General features: G+C 32.8%; 2 protein-coding genes across 6 annotated transcripts in view; one reads left to right on the top strand and one right to left on the bottom strand.

Annotated features, from left to right (window-relative positions):
• The window catches only part of pio (zona pellucida domain-containing protein piopio), a 254,041-nt gene extending 249,288 nt beyond the window's left edge, over positions 1-4,753 (top strand). For both annotated transcript variants that reach the window (XM_081736236.1, XM_081736235.1), the window contains exon 9: positions 1,580-4,753. In XM_081736236.1, the coding sequence (XP_081592362.1) occupies positions 1,580-1,786 (207 nt within the window). In that variant the 3' untranslated portion in view covers positions 1,787-4,753. The remainder of the gene's footprint in view (positions 1-1,579) is intronic.
• A 1,614-nt stretch (positions 4,754-6,367) lies between these two features.
• LOC145668422 (metaxin-2-like) overlaps positions 6,368-15,572 on the bottom strand; it is an 89,651-nt gene continuing 80,446 nt past the window's right edge. Inside the window, exons 6-7 of one of the 4 annotated variants that reach the window (XM_081736237.1) lie at positions 13,964-14,061; positions 6,368-8,481 (exon numbers count right to left, since the gene is read on the bottom strand). In XM_081736237.1, the coding sequence (XP_081592363.1) occupies positions 8,325-8,481; positions 13,964-14,061 (255 nt within the window). In that variant the 3' untranslated portion in view covers positions 6,368-8,324. The remainder of the gene's footprint in view (positions 8,482-13,963; positions 14,062-15,572) is intronic. The other 3 variants (XM_081736238.1, XM_081736239.1, XM_081736240.1) reach the window with 3 other exon arrangements.

Below are 15,572 nucleotides of genomic sequence, written 5' to 3'. Positions count from 1 at the left end.
TACTCGTACTTTATAATTTGTTCCTTAATTTTTGTGTTACTTAAAAAGTTTTATTTATTTTTTCTTCTAAACACTTCAGCATATCAACCTAATGAAATATTTTTTTTTCTTTCTTTGAGTTGACTTTAAATGCTCACAGAAACAAAGTTTTTACAATTTCGTAAATAAGTTTAATACAATTCTAGAGATTGACTTACGTATATTTCAAATGTATTTATTACTTAGATGACATTACATTTTACTTTCAGATAAACACTTATTTCAAGGTGATCCATATACACCATTAACATTTTATTAACGTACGATTCATTTGAATGAACGTAGTATTGTATTTGGCTATTACAGTAACCGTGAAATAATCAATCAGTGACAACTGTAATAGACTATTAGTGATAAAAATAGGTAATTATATGTGAGCGAGCATGCAGCATTCATTTTGAGAGAGTTTGTTCTTTGTTTCTCTGAGATCCACGAAGTTTGTTGCTCATAATATACCAAGCAAGTCAACGATTTTTTCAATACCAAGGAAATTCGAGACGGCTGGCTTTCTTCTCAATGACAGAAGTAAAACAACGGACTGCAATGTCTCAAACTTGTGTGGATGACATTCACTAACATTTGATTCACCAAGGAAATCACTGCGCCAACTAAGCCAAGAGACTCATTACTCATATGGTTCTTGTCGGTGAAGAGAAGCAAAAAAAGCGAACATTCGACCGTACAAAGTGTATGTACTAACGCAAAATGGAGGGAACTGGACAAGGAAAAGGAAAGGATAAGCCTACGGTTGCAGGCTTTTGTTACTTAACTATCAGGTATTCTCTCTATAGCATGACTCACATGCAAGCAAGCAGCGGCTACACGTATGAGGCTATGTCAAGAATCAAACCAGCAGACATAGGTCGCCAAAGATTTTAATTTTTATGTTGAAATGCCACTGCATTCTGAAAAGGTTGCTATCTGGTGTACAGTGTCTCCTTTAAGGATTGCCGATACTATATTTTTGACACGACAGTGAATACTGAGGTTTAAGATAGCATATTCCATGAATTTGTACAACTAATTTATGACATTCAGTTGAGTAAAGCTGCCTTCAACAAGATGGCAGCACAGTATCACACATACCGACTTCCATGCAACTCATAACCACCTTCGTAAATTCAAAGCAATTACTACCTCTCAGATCATTTGATCTAATCTCTCCTGGCTTTTTCTTATGGGGCAACATGAATATATAGATGTGTAGGAATCATCCGGAAACACTGAATGAACTGCATGTAATTATTAGGAATAAAATTAGCAATATTAGTGTTGATTCCCTTCTACAAACTCGGAATATGGTCCAATGTTTGTTGTGACAAAATGACTCTCCCACATTTACTATAGAACTGAGAATTGAATGTTCATGTTGTGATTTGTTTAAAAATTGTAAGGTAATAAAATGGTACAGGTTTATAGGGATCACTCTCTCTAATTTGTGTATATTATACATTCTTTTGAAATATTAATACCTATATTCCTTAAAGCTTTTTGGTATTGCTGCATTTAAATAAATGATTTACCATTTCTTTCTTCACAGACAAATGAAGATCCAAACAGCATTTGCATCTCCCAAAAGAATTTCGCCATAGGAATAGCCATTGCAGGTTTAATCCTGATGCTTGCTGTGATTGCAGCAATTCTTATTTTAATCTCTAAGAGAAGACGCAAGAAGGAAGCCTCCACAACAGGCAGCTCAATATACAGTGGACCTTACACAAATACAGCTTACAGCCATAGTAGTTAAAATTATAAAAGTGTGTTAAAACAAAAAAGTAATACTCCTATTCATGGAGCAGTGGTGCGGAGTGCGTGTTTGTGTGTGTAGACATGTTTCAATGCATCAGTGTTCCGTGATAAAGACTGAGTACTGCGGTTTTCTGCAGATTATTTTTTTTTTTTAAAGAAACAAATTGTTAATAATGCTCTTCAGAGGCAGCTATTTAATTATTGAAATGTTGTGTGGACACAGCAAATAAAAAAAAAAAGCAAAAAATGTGTTCACACAATCCCAAAGTGACTACTTCTCTGCTTATTGAACTATTAGAGAAAAAAAAATCTTTACTCGTATAATTTTGAGAGAGGTGAGATTATAAAGGTACTTCAACGTACTGATTTCTCATCTTTCTATGCTCAGATATAAATTGCGCTATAGTGCAATACCTTTTAGTGACAGAAAATTCTACATTAAATTTTTATAGTAAGAAAATAGTAAATATACTTTATTTGGGACACGTGTAATAACAAAAAAGAACTCGTGTTTAATACTTGTTGCCAATTTTTGTCTTTTTTAAATGTATTTTTTTTTCAGTGTCAAAGTGGACAAATGTAGAAATGGACTTTTTTTTAAAAAAAGAAAACAAACGAATTAATGTAGAAGTCAACGAGTGCCATACCAGGCATGTGCATCACGAACTAACACATTATACATAAAATATATTATATAAAAATGTATACATGCACATGATAACACTTGCTAACGGAAAAAAAACACTGTTAGCGACTGTTGTCGAGGGATCACAGTTATGAGAGAATATAATGTTATTTCTCTTCTTCGAACTCTCATAATTATTATATCCCTGGATTGCATTTTATCATCAAACGTATAACAATTATTAGCAATATCTTAATGATAGGGAATGGGAACATTTTACTTTGCTTTTTCTGCTTTTCTTAAGAAGTTCTATCGCTTTCTTTGATTTCTGGCCCTTACATATCCATCTATTACACTGTTGCTAATTACCATAAACCGAGTCTTCAGGTACATCCAAAGTTCTACTGAAGGGAGTTTATATATATATAAAAGCCAGGGTACAAAATTTCAGGTCTGAATTCAGCAACCACATCGCAGAGTTTGATCACCATTTTTTCTCGCACAGATCTAATTTGGAAAAAAAAAGAAGGAAAATATACCAGGCAATAAATTTTTTTAAAAAAAGACAATCTAAAATAAATCTAAAGTAATAGATCAGTTTATGTCAGTGCTGCATCTTTAGTATTTTACTCCGAAGTTCGAAAGTTAGTTTTCACTCCATTCACGAAAACTGGAGTCAAAGGCAAACAAAGTAGAGCCTAAATGCCTATCACCAACTAAAAAATTCGGTCTCCAATAGCGACCTGACGATCGGAAATTTCGCGCCCTGACGTAAGCCATTCTTCTGGTGATAAACAAAATATTAAAATAATTAGAGTGCAACTATATATCAAATTTAAAGATTGACGACTTAAGTTTCTATCCGAACAAAAGAACGGATTTGATAAAAGAAACGAACATTTCTAAAATCCTAATATGATATTTAGATAGAATGTGTCAAAGTTATTATCCAGTTATGAGTTAGTTGTTTTTCGGAAGATAATACACTAACACACAACTTTATTTCGTGTGTAACAACTTATTTGATCAACAATTTTGTTTAAAAGAAATTTTTCACAATGCAGATCACCTAATTATTTTTCATTGACGTCTTTCACATCTTTCCTGCTGTTTCCTAACTTCCATACATTACTATCTTCATTTCTTTCGCCTCTTAAAATAAAATTTTAGCCAAGACATAGGTGTGGGTTTCCTAACAAATGGGTTATGGTGGAGGGTTTTTAGTATTTTATAAACATACATCGATGCACATGTTCTGGAAAGAAAGACGACGCCAGCAGGAATTACAAATTTTGTTCCTTGAAGCTGACAATAATTTAATTAAAAATGATTGTTGTTTGTAATAATTGCTAATTATAAGACAGTTATTGTTAAAAAGAAAATATATTCACAAAGTTGATTCTCTTTTTTATCACTTTTAAAACAAGAACAAAGCTAAAATTTGCACATAACATTCCACAGAAGATTGTTTTCTGTTAATCAATAAAGTACGTACTTGCGACATGTTTTAATATTTAATTAATATTTTCTTCAGCTGGAACTGAATAATAATAACAGTAATAATTAGTTATTATTCTGTCTATAGTATTTCATTTATGTACAGTTAATTCTTTGTCTCTCGTCCTTTTTCCCTTAATGATAGTAAAAAAATAAATTAATTTATAAATATACAAAATAATGACAATTTAATGTACGCTTGTTGTAAGCTAAATCCGAACTTAAAAAGGTTGAGGGAAATTTCCGTAAAGGTACGCATGCTTATCACACGTCGTGTTGAAATGTGTGTTGAGTATAAGTGGCAATGATTCATTTTTCCATTTGAATGTATACATCGTGAATTTTTTTTTTCTTTTTATTGAGGTTGGTGAAAAACAATTGTACAGTTTTTGCAAAGTTTTAACAACTACAGTCACCTTAGTAAATTTAATCAAAAACAAAAATACCTTGTGTTTTTGACCTCATGGCGTTCTCCTTAAACAAAGAATGGGATTCTGGATTTTTGCCACGTTAAAGGATAATCCTGGGTACGAATGAATATACGACTTAGGACATTTGCCGCATACTTCTGAACAATGTTCCTCTAGTATTTCTGTCTAAACCGATCTTTTGTAAAAATGAAAATGGTTGAAAGTTTTGAAGGTTTCTGGAGTGGTGGAATACTAAAGGTTTTTTTCTTCTTGATTTGATTGTAAAGTTATGCTCTTAGCAACCACTCCATTCATGGTGAAACTAGAAGGTGTTAAGGATTGTGGTGTAGAACAATGTTCTTCCATTGCCAATGTGATATTTGTACTGAATTTTTACATCTCAACTAATTAATAATAAAATTGGTGCTTTTTATTTGTGTATTTTTATTTACTACTTCTTATCCTTTTAACTGCACCCTAAACCTTACATTATGAATCGGCAATTTGTTTTCAGCTTCAATGAAATTATAGACAAATTTTCGAAGGAAGTATATATTAAAAATATATTTAAAATATTTCTCAGCTCTGGGGTTTTGAAATCAAAATGAACAGTTTCTCAGCACTGCCTTTGCCTAAAGGTCATATCCGTCTTAAAGATTTCGTTTCTTGTCAAGACTTCATTATTACATTCACTGTTGTAGGAGAAAATTAACATAAATGCGTGCGTATCCTACAATAATATCCCAATTTATAAATAATTCTTCCCCAATTCATAAGATATAGTTATTTGTTTTTTTTTTAAAAAAACAAACACTGTCACAAAAGGAAAAGAAATTTTTTTTTGCTGTCCTTCAGTTATTTACCAAAGTAGCTAATGCTTATACAGGGTGTCTACTAAAATTCTAACATTAAATTTCGTGACCTTTTCTTTATCAAACCATAAAATTTCGTAACCTTCTCAAGAGCGAATTAGGCCGAATTTCCATGCATGCGACAGAAGCATGCTTTCTTTTGTGTGTGTGATTTGGTAGCGTCTAAAGCTGACCGTAGACATTTTTGGTGGTAAATGTTGATGTTTTATAGAACAAAATTTTCCAATCTGTACTTATATTTGTACAGATAAAAAAAAGCTACATTTCATGACTGTTTCTTCACTTTCATGATCGTTTTCTGCTTTCGTGACCGATAAATACCCTGTTATACAATACGTTCTATCCAATTCGATAGTGTGATGTTATCTTAAAATAATAGTAAGATAACAGGAACTAGGAATTGTTGAACTGCAAGAGTTAAGGCCAGAACTACTTCAGTTAGTAAATGTACGTGTAAGATTAAAAAAAAAAAAAAAAAAAAGAAAAAAAAATAGCTGCCATTCCTGAATAATACAGTACCAGCATATTAACGTAATCAAACATGAAATATTTATATCATTTATCTTATTTTCACAAGGACATACAAAAAAAAATATGTTTTACATATATATTACATCGTTTATAAAACACGAATCATAGTAATATATAATAGAAGAAGAGGGGCCGCGGTGGCTCAGTGGTAGAGTGTTCACTTATGGTGCATGGGATCCTTGGCTCAATCTTAGCTCGCGCCAAGTGAGATTTGTGGTGGATGAACACCATATACATGGGTTTTCTCGGGGTTCTTCCATTTCTTCCTACTTTTTTTATCCCACCATTTCATTAATTTCTCTTATCACCGACCCTTTTAGCCTAACCGGCATTAACCGTGGAACGTAAAACTTAAAGATTTCATTTTATTTTCATAATAGAGGAAGAAACAAAATTCAAGTCAGAGCTTATGGAATTCAGTATTACACTGTGTAGTTTGATTTCAGCTTCAAGGAAAGCGTTTCCCAACTTTCGGTTGGAAAACTATTACCAAGAAAGATAGGGAAATCTTACACAAAGAGAAGAGCTATTATTAGCATTTGTGGAAATATGTATATGTACTTGATCTTCTAAATATTAATGATTTCAGGTACTTCTAAGGAAAATATATATCTAAATTTTATTTCAATTTTAAGATATAATTTTACACATACAGTCATATCTAAATTTTATTTCAAATTTAAGTCATAGTTTTATACTTGTAAATGAAAATTTGACCATAGCTTCAAAATATTAGCGAAATATCTAACAAAGTTCCGGAAAGCTATTAACGACCAAGAAACGAAGTACTATATATACAACTAAGGAGTTTTCATATATGGAAGTGACATTAATCATAAAATATTAATATTTCTATCGTCTGTATGGCGGAACTAACAATAATGAATTTCAAAGTATAAACAACGATTCTTACGATATACTACGTTGCTAGAGTACGAAAGAACTTCATACCAATCCCTTATTATGAATTAGTGTCCCTCTTAATGTAACAAGTACTTATGTCAAAGTACCTTACTTCTAGCGAAGAGAAGGTGATTTATGTAAGAAAGAAACTATAGTATGGGTTTGCTTCAGAAGACATATTTATGTTTTCATTTAATATATAACTTTCAAAACGGTGACATTCTAATATAACATTCATAATTTCACTTTAGTTCTTCATATCTAGGTAGAAGTTTTTTAAGAATTGATTTTTCTATTTTAATTTGATTTGTTTATATTAGAAAAAAATGAAAGATTAAAAAAAGAACCTCTTTATTCGTATACCATTCCTCTTAGTAATGGAATGAAATGAATTATAAAATCCCTAATCAAAATAACAGAATGAAATAAAGGAAAAGAACTTTGATTCAATTAGAATTCTAATATTTCAGACAATGATTTACAGCTTTAAGCTGTCAAGCTATCCTTATATTTATTTAGAAGACATATAACATTCAATTTGTATCTTACTGTGAAATGTATCAGTGGAGAAAAAAACAAAACAAAAAAACAATAATAATATTTTCAGAACAGTCTCGCCCAAAGTAATTGTTTACAGAATAACCTATAAAGTTATATTTAGAACTTTCTTGTAAATATACTGAAGCACCTTACATTAAATTTTGTCATATTTGATATTATGCTCAACAGTACCCTTCACACATACGAGAAGATTTATTTTTTGTAAAAACTCTTTTAGCCATCAACATATACCTTCTCGTATATGATGGTTTGCATGTAGGTGGTGTGATTTCTTTTGAAGAAATTTCACAAGTCAGTGTCGTGGTGTATTTTCAAATAACGTGATTGAGTACGTAACAGACTACCTTATTTTTTTCCTTTTTCTAATATGTAAATGTTATTTATAATGTTTATAAGGTAAAGATCGCCTCCTACAATCCTGGGTGGAAGTAAGTTCTCAACACTTTCTAGAGACACACATACACGAGGCAATGTATTAAGCACCACTCCTCTCTTCCTTCCTCTCTCTCTCTTCAAGTAGCACTGTGCTTGAATACTTCACCGTATATTAACTTATTAGCTTTTACTGATACCCGAAGCTCACAATGATAGATTCAGTGAATATCTTTCTTCATAAACTTACAGTGAGACTCAATCACAACATATAATATTCGAAGTGTCATTAAAATACGAAAGTGTCGTTTCTGAGCTAGATAATAATTTATTTAGTTCAGTCATAAAGTATGTAAAACATATTTTCATTGCAAGTAGTTACGAAACAGCACAAGTATATACGAAATACAAGAACACAAGGAACTCCATGTTTCACATCAGAATTGATTTTATTTTTTAAAAAATCTTACTTTTATTTACTTTACTGGTATTTTTATTTTATTTTTTCACAAATGCTATGAAACAAAAATAAATACACATAAAGAAAAGAGTTATAATCGAATGAACAAAAAATATATACTGTACATAGATGATTCAATTCAATAACAGAAATCACGTTACGAACGAAACTTACGCAAAATAAGGAGACTCGCTTTACTATCTCTCACTATGAAGCTATTAGATTCATAGCCTGCTATTTTAAGTTTACTCAACCACATTAACGTATAATTTTGACTACGTTACAACAAATGACTATCTTTTTTTTCAAATTGTTCTTTCAAAGTAATCCTTTTCGATTCTCTTACACAATTCTACCAAATTGGGATAACCTCGAACTATAGCTGCGAATCTGTTGTCTGGCAGTGGAGTCGTCAGAATAGTAAATAGGTGTCCAAACACTAGCGCATCTAATTCTGTTGGCCTATAAATAAATAAATAATAAAAAGTATTTATGTGGAGTGAACAGTTACTAGGAAAAAATACAGCAATTCATAATATTTATAACAATATTAGTATAAGTTTCCTACTTAATTACAATATATGTTCTACACACAAAACACATAACCATATAATTATTCAAGGATATAAATTGACATATGTTTATAATAATTTACAAACATATTCTTTTATTCACTGACTATTTTTTTTTTTTTTTTTTGCATGCAGTAAATACAATTAAATATTCGGGAACGCAGTAAACAAAATAGTACGTATACTCGACCATATAGTTTGATTAAAATAAATAAGCTCGCTTAAAATGTCCCATAAAACAGTATCAATATTAGCAGATTATAATTCCTGGTCCTACCTAAAGGTACACTATTCCGCGACAAACATTCTATCGATGTTTAATTTATTTATTTATTTATTATTATTGAGCTGAGCGAAGCGAAGCTCTTATACTCGGGTTAGCCGTTTGGTTGTCCGCGAACTCCTCCTAGACCGTTTGGCCAATCTCAACCAAACTTAGCACGCTGATAGAGTATGTCGTGCTGAGTGACAACATAGGTCGAAATCAAAAATCCGATGTACCATCGAGGAATAATCACCGAAAAACGCTTGCATAGACTTAACATGGGGAAAAAGTTTTCACGCGATTTTTTTTGTCAACAATTAAAAATGGCATTTATTATTGCATAATGGCCAGGAATGATTACGTAGTTTAAGCTCGCTCAGCTCATTTCATTGCAATCGGGTACATCCATTGCATTCCTAGTTTAATATGTTCAGTTTTGAGTACACTACGCACAATAATAAATTTAAATTATTTCTGTATCCTAAATCAAATAAGGTGTTCTTTACTAATTCGGGAAGGCTGAATTCAGAGAAAGTATCAGAATTTGCGTACATCACATTCTCGAGATACAGGGTGTTCACAAAGTATGCACTTACATTATAATAATAATTATGAAAGTGTCTTCAGCTGTCTTAGAATCACTCATGAGATTTTGTTTCGTATACGCTAAAAACTTTCTCAACTTATTCACATCCTTAGCCAACGTACGCACTAAAGCAAGTTTGAGATGAGTTGGAGGAAGTATTTCCTTTTCAGGTAGAACTAATTTTGGATTTAGCACATTCATTGCACCTAGGTATATTTTTCACGTGTTGGTCAGTCTTTCTTTCAAACAGTTCGTATTTCTTACCCACATGAGAGAAAGCAGCAATGTTTCGTGTATCTTTCCTATAGTCAAAGCTGTATAGCCTCCACTTTTGTAAGTCTCTACAGACATTCCATTCATGGACATGTAATTGATGCCTGTAAGGAGCTTTACTATCATAGCGGAAGGTCTTTCATTCCTATCGTGCTGTAGCACTATTTTCAAACCTTACTTTGAAGAATCCACGAACAAACGCATCCAAAGTGAAGTCGATACGATCTGTTACGGCCCTTCCTTGCGATTTTGAGGTGAATTTTGCAAAATATATTTGAATTGTTTGCACAACTAAGGGACAGAAATGTCGACATTGTTAGCATCACATAAACTACCACCTTATCATGTAATGCTCAATAGTTAAACGGTATAACTTACACTATTAACAAAAACGCAATTGATGTTGATGGCTATTTATCCACTATTTTCTTGTATGCAGAACTCACACGAGTTTACGTGCTAAGAGACACGCATTGCCAGCATCGCCAGTTCAAGTTTGCTTGAAGAGTGGGAGGAGAGAAATATTATCCACCGATATAAACAGAGTTTTACATTTTTCGTTAGTATATTATACTACTAATTAAAATGTGCATATTTCACAAATTCAGGAGAGGCAATGGCTTCTGATAGCCTTAAATGACATCCCTGGACATTACTGGGAAGACACATGAAGAATTGACGAGTAAATAGTTTTCAGTGTTGCCAAATGTCGCTCAATAAACCCACATCTGCTCGTGAAGTATTAACATTAAGTAGAATATGATGGCACGAGTATCTCGGAAATGTTACGTGATGGAAAAAATTAATAGCAGATCTGAAACAGCATATCCGAATTAGCTAAGAACACATGTTCACGCTCAGAATACAAATTGGCTAATCTCTAGTATTATAAGTTTGTAAACCTGGTGGAATTTCCCATTTCGAATTTAGTGTGACTAATGTTAATCAACTCTAGTGCTGTACTGAATACTCTAATACCCTTATTTTTTAGGCAATAATCACTAAAGTAATTACCATCAAATTATTAATAAAGGATTCATCAATACTTTCCTTTCTCAAGAGCCATTAATAATAATATGATGAAAGAAACATACATACAGATACAGCATGCATGAACCATCGGAAAGCACCCGATATACATTCCTGGACCTTGCACTATTTAAAAATGCACGGAATAAACGAGAAATGGTTATATTTTGTAAAAAAAATAATATGAGCAGATGGAGCATAACACTAGGACTGAAAGATAACTAGAGAGAATTGAGAGATATGTAAATCAGACGAAGAATGTTTCAAGAAGATAATGCAAGCCCGCTGCTATTTTGTTTGGACTCAATCCACTGACTAAATCAAACACGAAACACGAATTCAACATAAAACTAAACAATCAGAATAAAAACACCTATGTATGTGAATGATACCAAGCACGGAAAATCAACTGAGGAGTCTGCTAAAAATTACTGAATTATTTTCGACAGATCCTAAGAATAAATTTAGAACAGAAGGCAAACAAACGTTAGAGCACGTAATCACAGAAGAAACAACTGAAATTATGAAGCTGAAAAACGAACACAAGTATCTAGGTTCCAACCGGTCGAGAACTGAACACAAAAGGATAAAAGAAGAAATAATACAAAATTACCAACAGAGACTGAAAGAAATATGCAGAATCAACCAGAGCAGCAAGGATCACAACGACTTAAGTAAAGCTATTAATACATTTGCAGCCTGGTTCTAACATACTCATTCAGAGTAATAAAATGGAGAGAATGAACTAATACAACTTTTCAGGAAAAACCACAGCCAGGAAAAAAAACTATTCACAGAGAACAAAATATTACACCCATAAACGGCTTTAGAGATGGTCGCATTACCAAGAAAGGAAACACGACGAGGAATAATTAATATTAGAAATTTACATTACAGGTAAATCCAAATATTAGGAAACCACTTCCACGAATACCGTGGAAATTCAAAACTGCACAGAACAATGGTAACAACGAACCACAAGTACACATCACTTCATATAAGTTAGACACATAAATCCAAAGGAATGCAAGCATTGAAAACAACGGAAGACATAAAGACACAGTGAAGAGAAAAGCCACTACATGGAAGATTCCAGGAAGAAGCCAATCAAGAACATGCTAGCAGAAACGCGACGTTCCAGTGAATGAAAGTGGGAAATTGTATCTAGGGACAGAAGGTTTTACGAAAAGAATACAGGATTAGGTAATAAATACAAAATTAAACTTCTGGCGCTATCGCCTTTGGAACCAACCTTACCAGTCGATTTATGGCACTCATGTCTTTGGAGGTGATGTGTGGTCAGCATATCGGCTTCCCTAGCCGTTAATGCTGGTTTTCTACACCAGAAATTCTTTCTTTGAAGTAGCTCCCCAACTGTCTTCACGGCGCTAGGTGGACACCGCAATGCCAACACTATCTTGTGAGTACGAACAATCACCCATCTCTTCTCTGGTTAGACCCGGCACTGCCTGGCTTTCCTGACAAGATGACAAATGCAAATGATGGCTAATTCACCCAGAAATAATACGTACAATGTATCACAAGTGGATGCACAATATGGCGCGAAAGAAATATAAGGAAAAACACGAAAAAATGACACAAACCATAATCCAAGGAATAATGATACCAGAAGTACCATATTATAAAAATTAACCGGAAACCGTACTAGAAACATACAAGCATCGACTTACTGGAAGAGAACAATATTAACCAACAAAGTACATAATAACGCACTAGACATCACAGTAATAATCACGAAAGAGAAAAGGCACACAAAATAGACATTACAATACCTGCATAAAGAAAAACAAAAAAAATACAAAGAACTACCTCCAAACATAAGAGAAGGGACCAAAATAGGTGAAAATAATACCAATAGTAATATTGGATACGAAAGTAGTCCACATAATATGGAAAAAGGAGTTAGAATCAATCGAAATTGAAGAAGAAAAGGCAAAGAAGTACAGAAAAACATCTAGAATTTTATATTTAAAAAAAATCCCAGAAACTCTAGGACAAAGGAAGAAACACAGAGACAGAATAATAAGATGTGCTAAAATAAACTTGATTGATCTGAGATATTCGATATAAGACGAAGTTACATTTCTTCCATTATAACACAGCAACTATTTCGTCTTCCAACTAACTGAATAAAAATAGTGAATTACGATTAAGAAGTTAGAAAAAAATATAGGGCTTAATAAAAAATATTCTTCACTACACAGCTTCCAGAAATGAAAAAAATACCTGTAATACCCTCCTTTCTATTACAGGTTTCGTTTTGCGAAGTTTAGCATTACATGAAATTAAATTACTCAAAATACAGTAATGAATATTGGTGATCAGAATAGAATTAGGTAAAATTAAGTACAAAGGAGAACACAGAACGTGTGACAACTTAATTCCAGGAAAGGCAACTAAGTGTCCCCGTGAGGCGGTTTTGTTGCGAACACACAGATGCTTAAGTTACGTCGAAATTTGTTGTTTTGTACTGCAAAATCATAGATATAAGTAGTCAGTAACAATTACTGAACGAGAGCCATAGTGAGAAGGTTTCACCGCTTCCCCCTTAAAAAAAATCAAATCCTAGTTCTCCTCGCTTGCCTAGAGACTAGGCTAGCGTGGGTGCCTTTATTGAACGGGAAGACTCCCAGTGGAAGAGCATTGAGCGTATTACGATAGTTCGAATTCCTCCTTAACTGGTAGGTCCAGCTTTTATATAGTCTCGATGCTGAAAATAGTGCGACAAACAGTGCAAACAGTGCGACAACAAATAGTGCAACTTCAACAAACGAATCCTGCTTATTCACTCGATTTAGTCCCATATGATTTCTGGGTGCCCCAAAAATATAAAGATTACGTTAAAGGAAAAAAAATTCTTGACACCGCTGGTATCCAACATAATGTGATACAGGAAATAAGAAATATTCAAAAAGAAGCAGTGTATATGGATAAGAATCTACTTTGCACGTAACTTATGTATAGTTTCGAACGAACGAATTTAGCATATGCCTTTTTGGTGGTAAATTGCCACTTCTTATATAACATATAAAGAGAATTCTATTAATACTAATGGACAGTTTGTTATATGTTCCCAAATCCCATTTTAGGAAAATCAAATATATGCTAAGAAAAAATGGTTACTCCACAGTCTTTAGATAAGCTAAGATATTACACCAAGAAAAATGAAGAAGTACCGTACTAATTTTGTATACTTACTTGGTGCCGAAGAAAAATGGACGACTTTCCAACCGCTCAGACAACGTAAGACAAGTATTTTCAACTTCGTTGTAGACCTTTAAAACAGAAACATCTAACTGTAAAGAATTTAATTCAAGCTGAAAAGCAGATACTTAATTCATTAAGAGTTTCATTATACAATATATAACCTCAAACATTATGTTGACGTACTTCAATACTTCAATTTGTTTTAGATTTATATAAATGGCACATTTCACCTTTGAAAGCACGAAATTAATAACCAGCGAGAATTGATATCAAAGATTGTCGACTTAAAAACGAATACTTAAAGGATATATAATTACACTTAAACATGATTTACAAAGACTTCAATAAAACAAGAGCATGATTCTCTATGAAAAATATTATGTTACATTTCATCCCACTAAACTAATTAGAATCTTAAACTTTGAAGTCCGCTCAACAACATACATTCAATAAACCATAGCTCATTCCTCTAAATCCCATTCCTGTGAACCTAATAGTTAGCACAGGTGATCCCAATTTTCCAACTTTTTTTTGACATACCGTGATACTTGAATTTTAATCTGCAGCAACTTGGCCTAGCAAGCTGATTCAATGATCTGCCAAAAGAATTACCTCCTTCTCTTCCAGATATTGAATCCAAATTTGCTGACTTTATTGCATTCTTACCTTATTATGCATACATTTAATCTAATCAAATTTCACTTCGGTAGGCTGGTTCTTTGTATCAAACACGAGTCAAAAAATCTATCAAAAACACCACAAAAAATCTACCAAACGGGTAAGAAAAAAAATAAATAAAAAACTAAACAAGCACTATAAGTCTATGAAAATTTAGAAATCAGTTTTTGAAGCACTCTGCTTGAAAACTCTACACGACAGTTCAATCAGTTTGAGAATTATACGCGAATTAAGACAAACTGTCTAAATATTTAAGTTTACGAATCGTGCAGAGTTACACAAAGAATTGTAGAAGTTAAAGCCGGGGATCGGAAGGACGACCTTCTAAGATTCATTTTCAAGTTAATGTGTTTCAGAAAATTGAGTTTTCGCAAATTCGACAGCTTCGTAGAGCTCTAAAAGGAAGTATTTTCTTGTGTTTTCAGGACTTATTCTTTGTTGTGATAAAAACAATCGCTCTTCAGCGTTTGGAGGTATTATTTTTCCGCAAAGTGTAATAAAAAATCATGTTCGTCCAAATATTGTATATTCCAATCTTCTTGTTACTTATAGGGTTCGAATCTCCACTCTACTTAGTAGCATTACTAAGAGCTATTTCAACTTCTTTGCAGCAGATGTAATAACCAGTTAGTGCTAACTCATGGTTAAGATCCTGGTCGTTTACGCAGTATTTTCCAATCAGTGTAACTGAAGATAATCTACGATTCTTTCCCACATGGTTCACTATATAAAACGAAAGACGTTTTAATGAAGGCGATCAACGTGAGAATGTCATGTATTCTAATAGAGACAAAAGAAGAACGTCTTCCGTATCGTGTTGAAGCTAAACGATGAATTCAAATTCCAATCTTTTCCTAGAACAGCAGCAATCAGAAAAGAAGATCCTATTTTGCATCGAGACACGTAGGAATTTCCGATTTCA

Source organism: Thermobia domestica, chromosome 13 (assembly GCF_964235325.1).
Source record: "Thermobia domestica chromosome 13, izTheDome1.hap1.1, whole genome shotgun sequence".
In the NCBI taxonomy this organism is placed as follows: domain Eukaryota; kingdom Metazoa; phylum Arthropoda; class Insecta; order Zygentoma; family Lepismatidae; genus Thermobia; species Thermobia domestica.
Note: the sequence above shows the minus strand (reverse complement) of the source record. Positions and strands in the feature narration are given on the sequence as shown.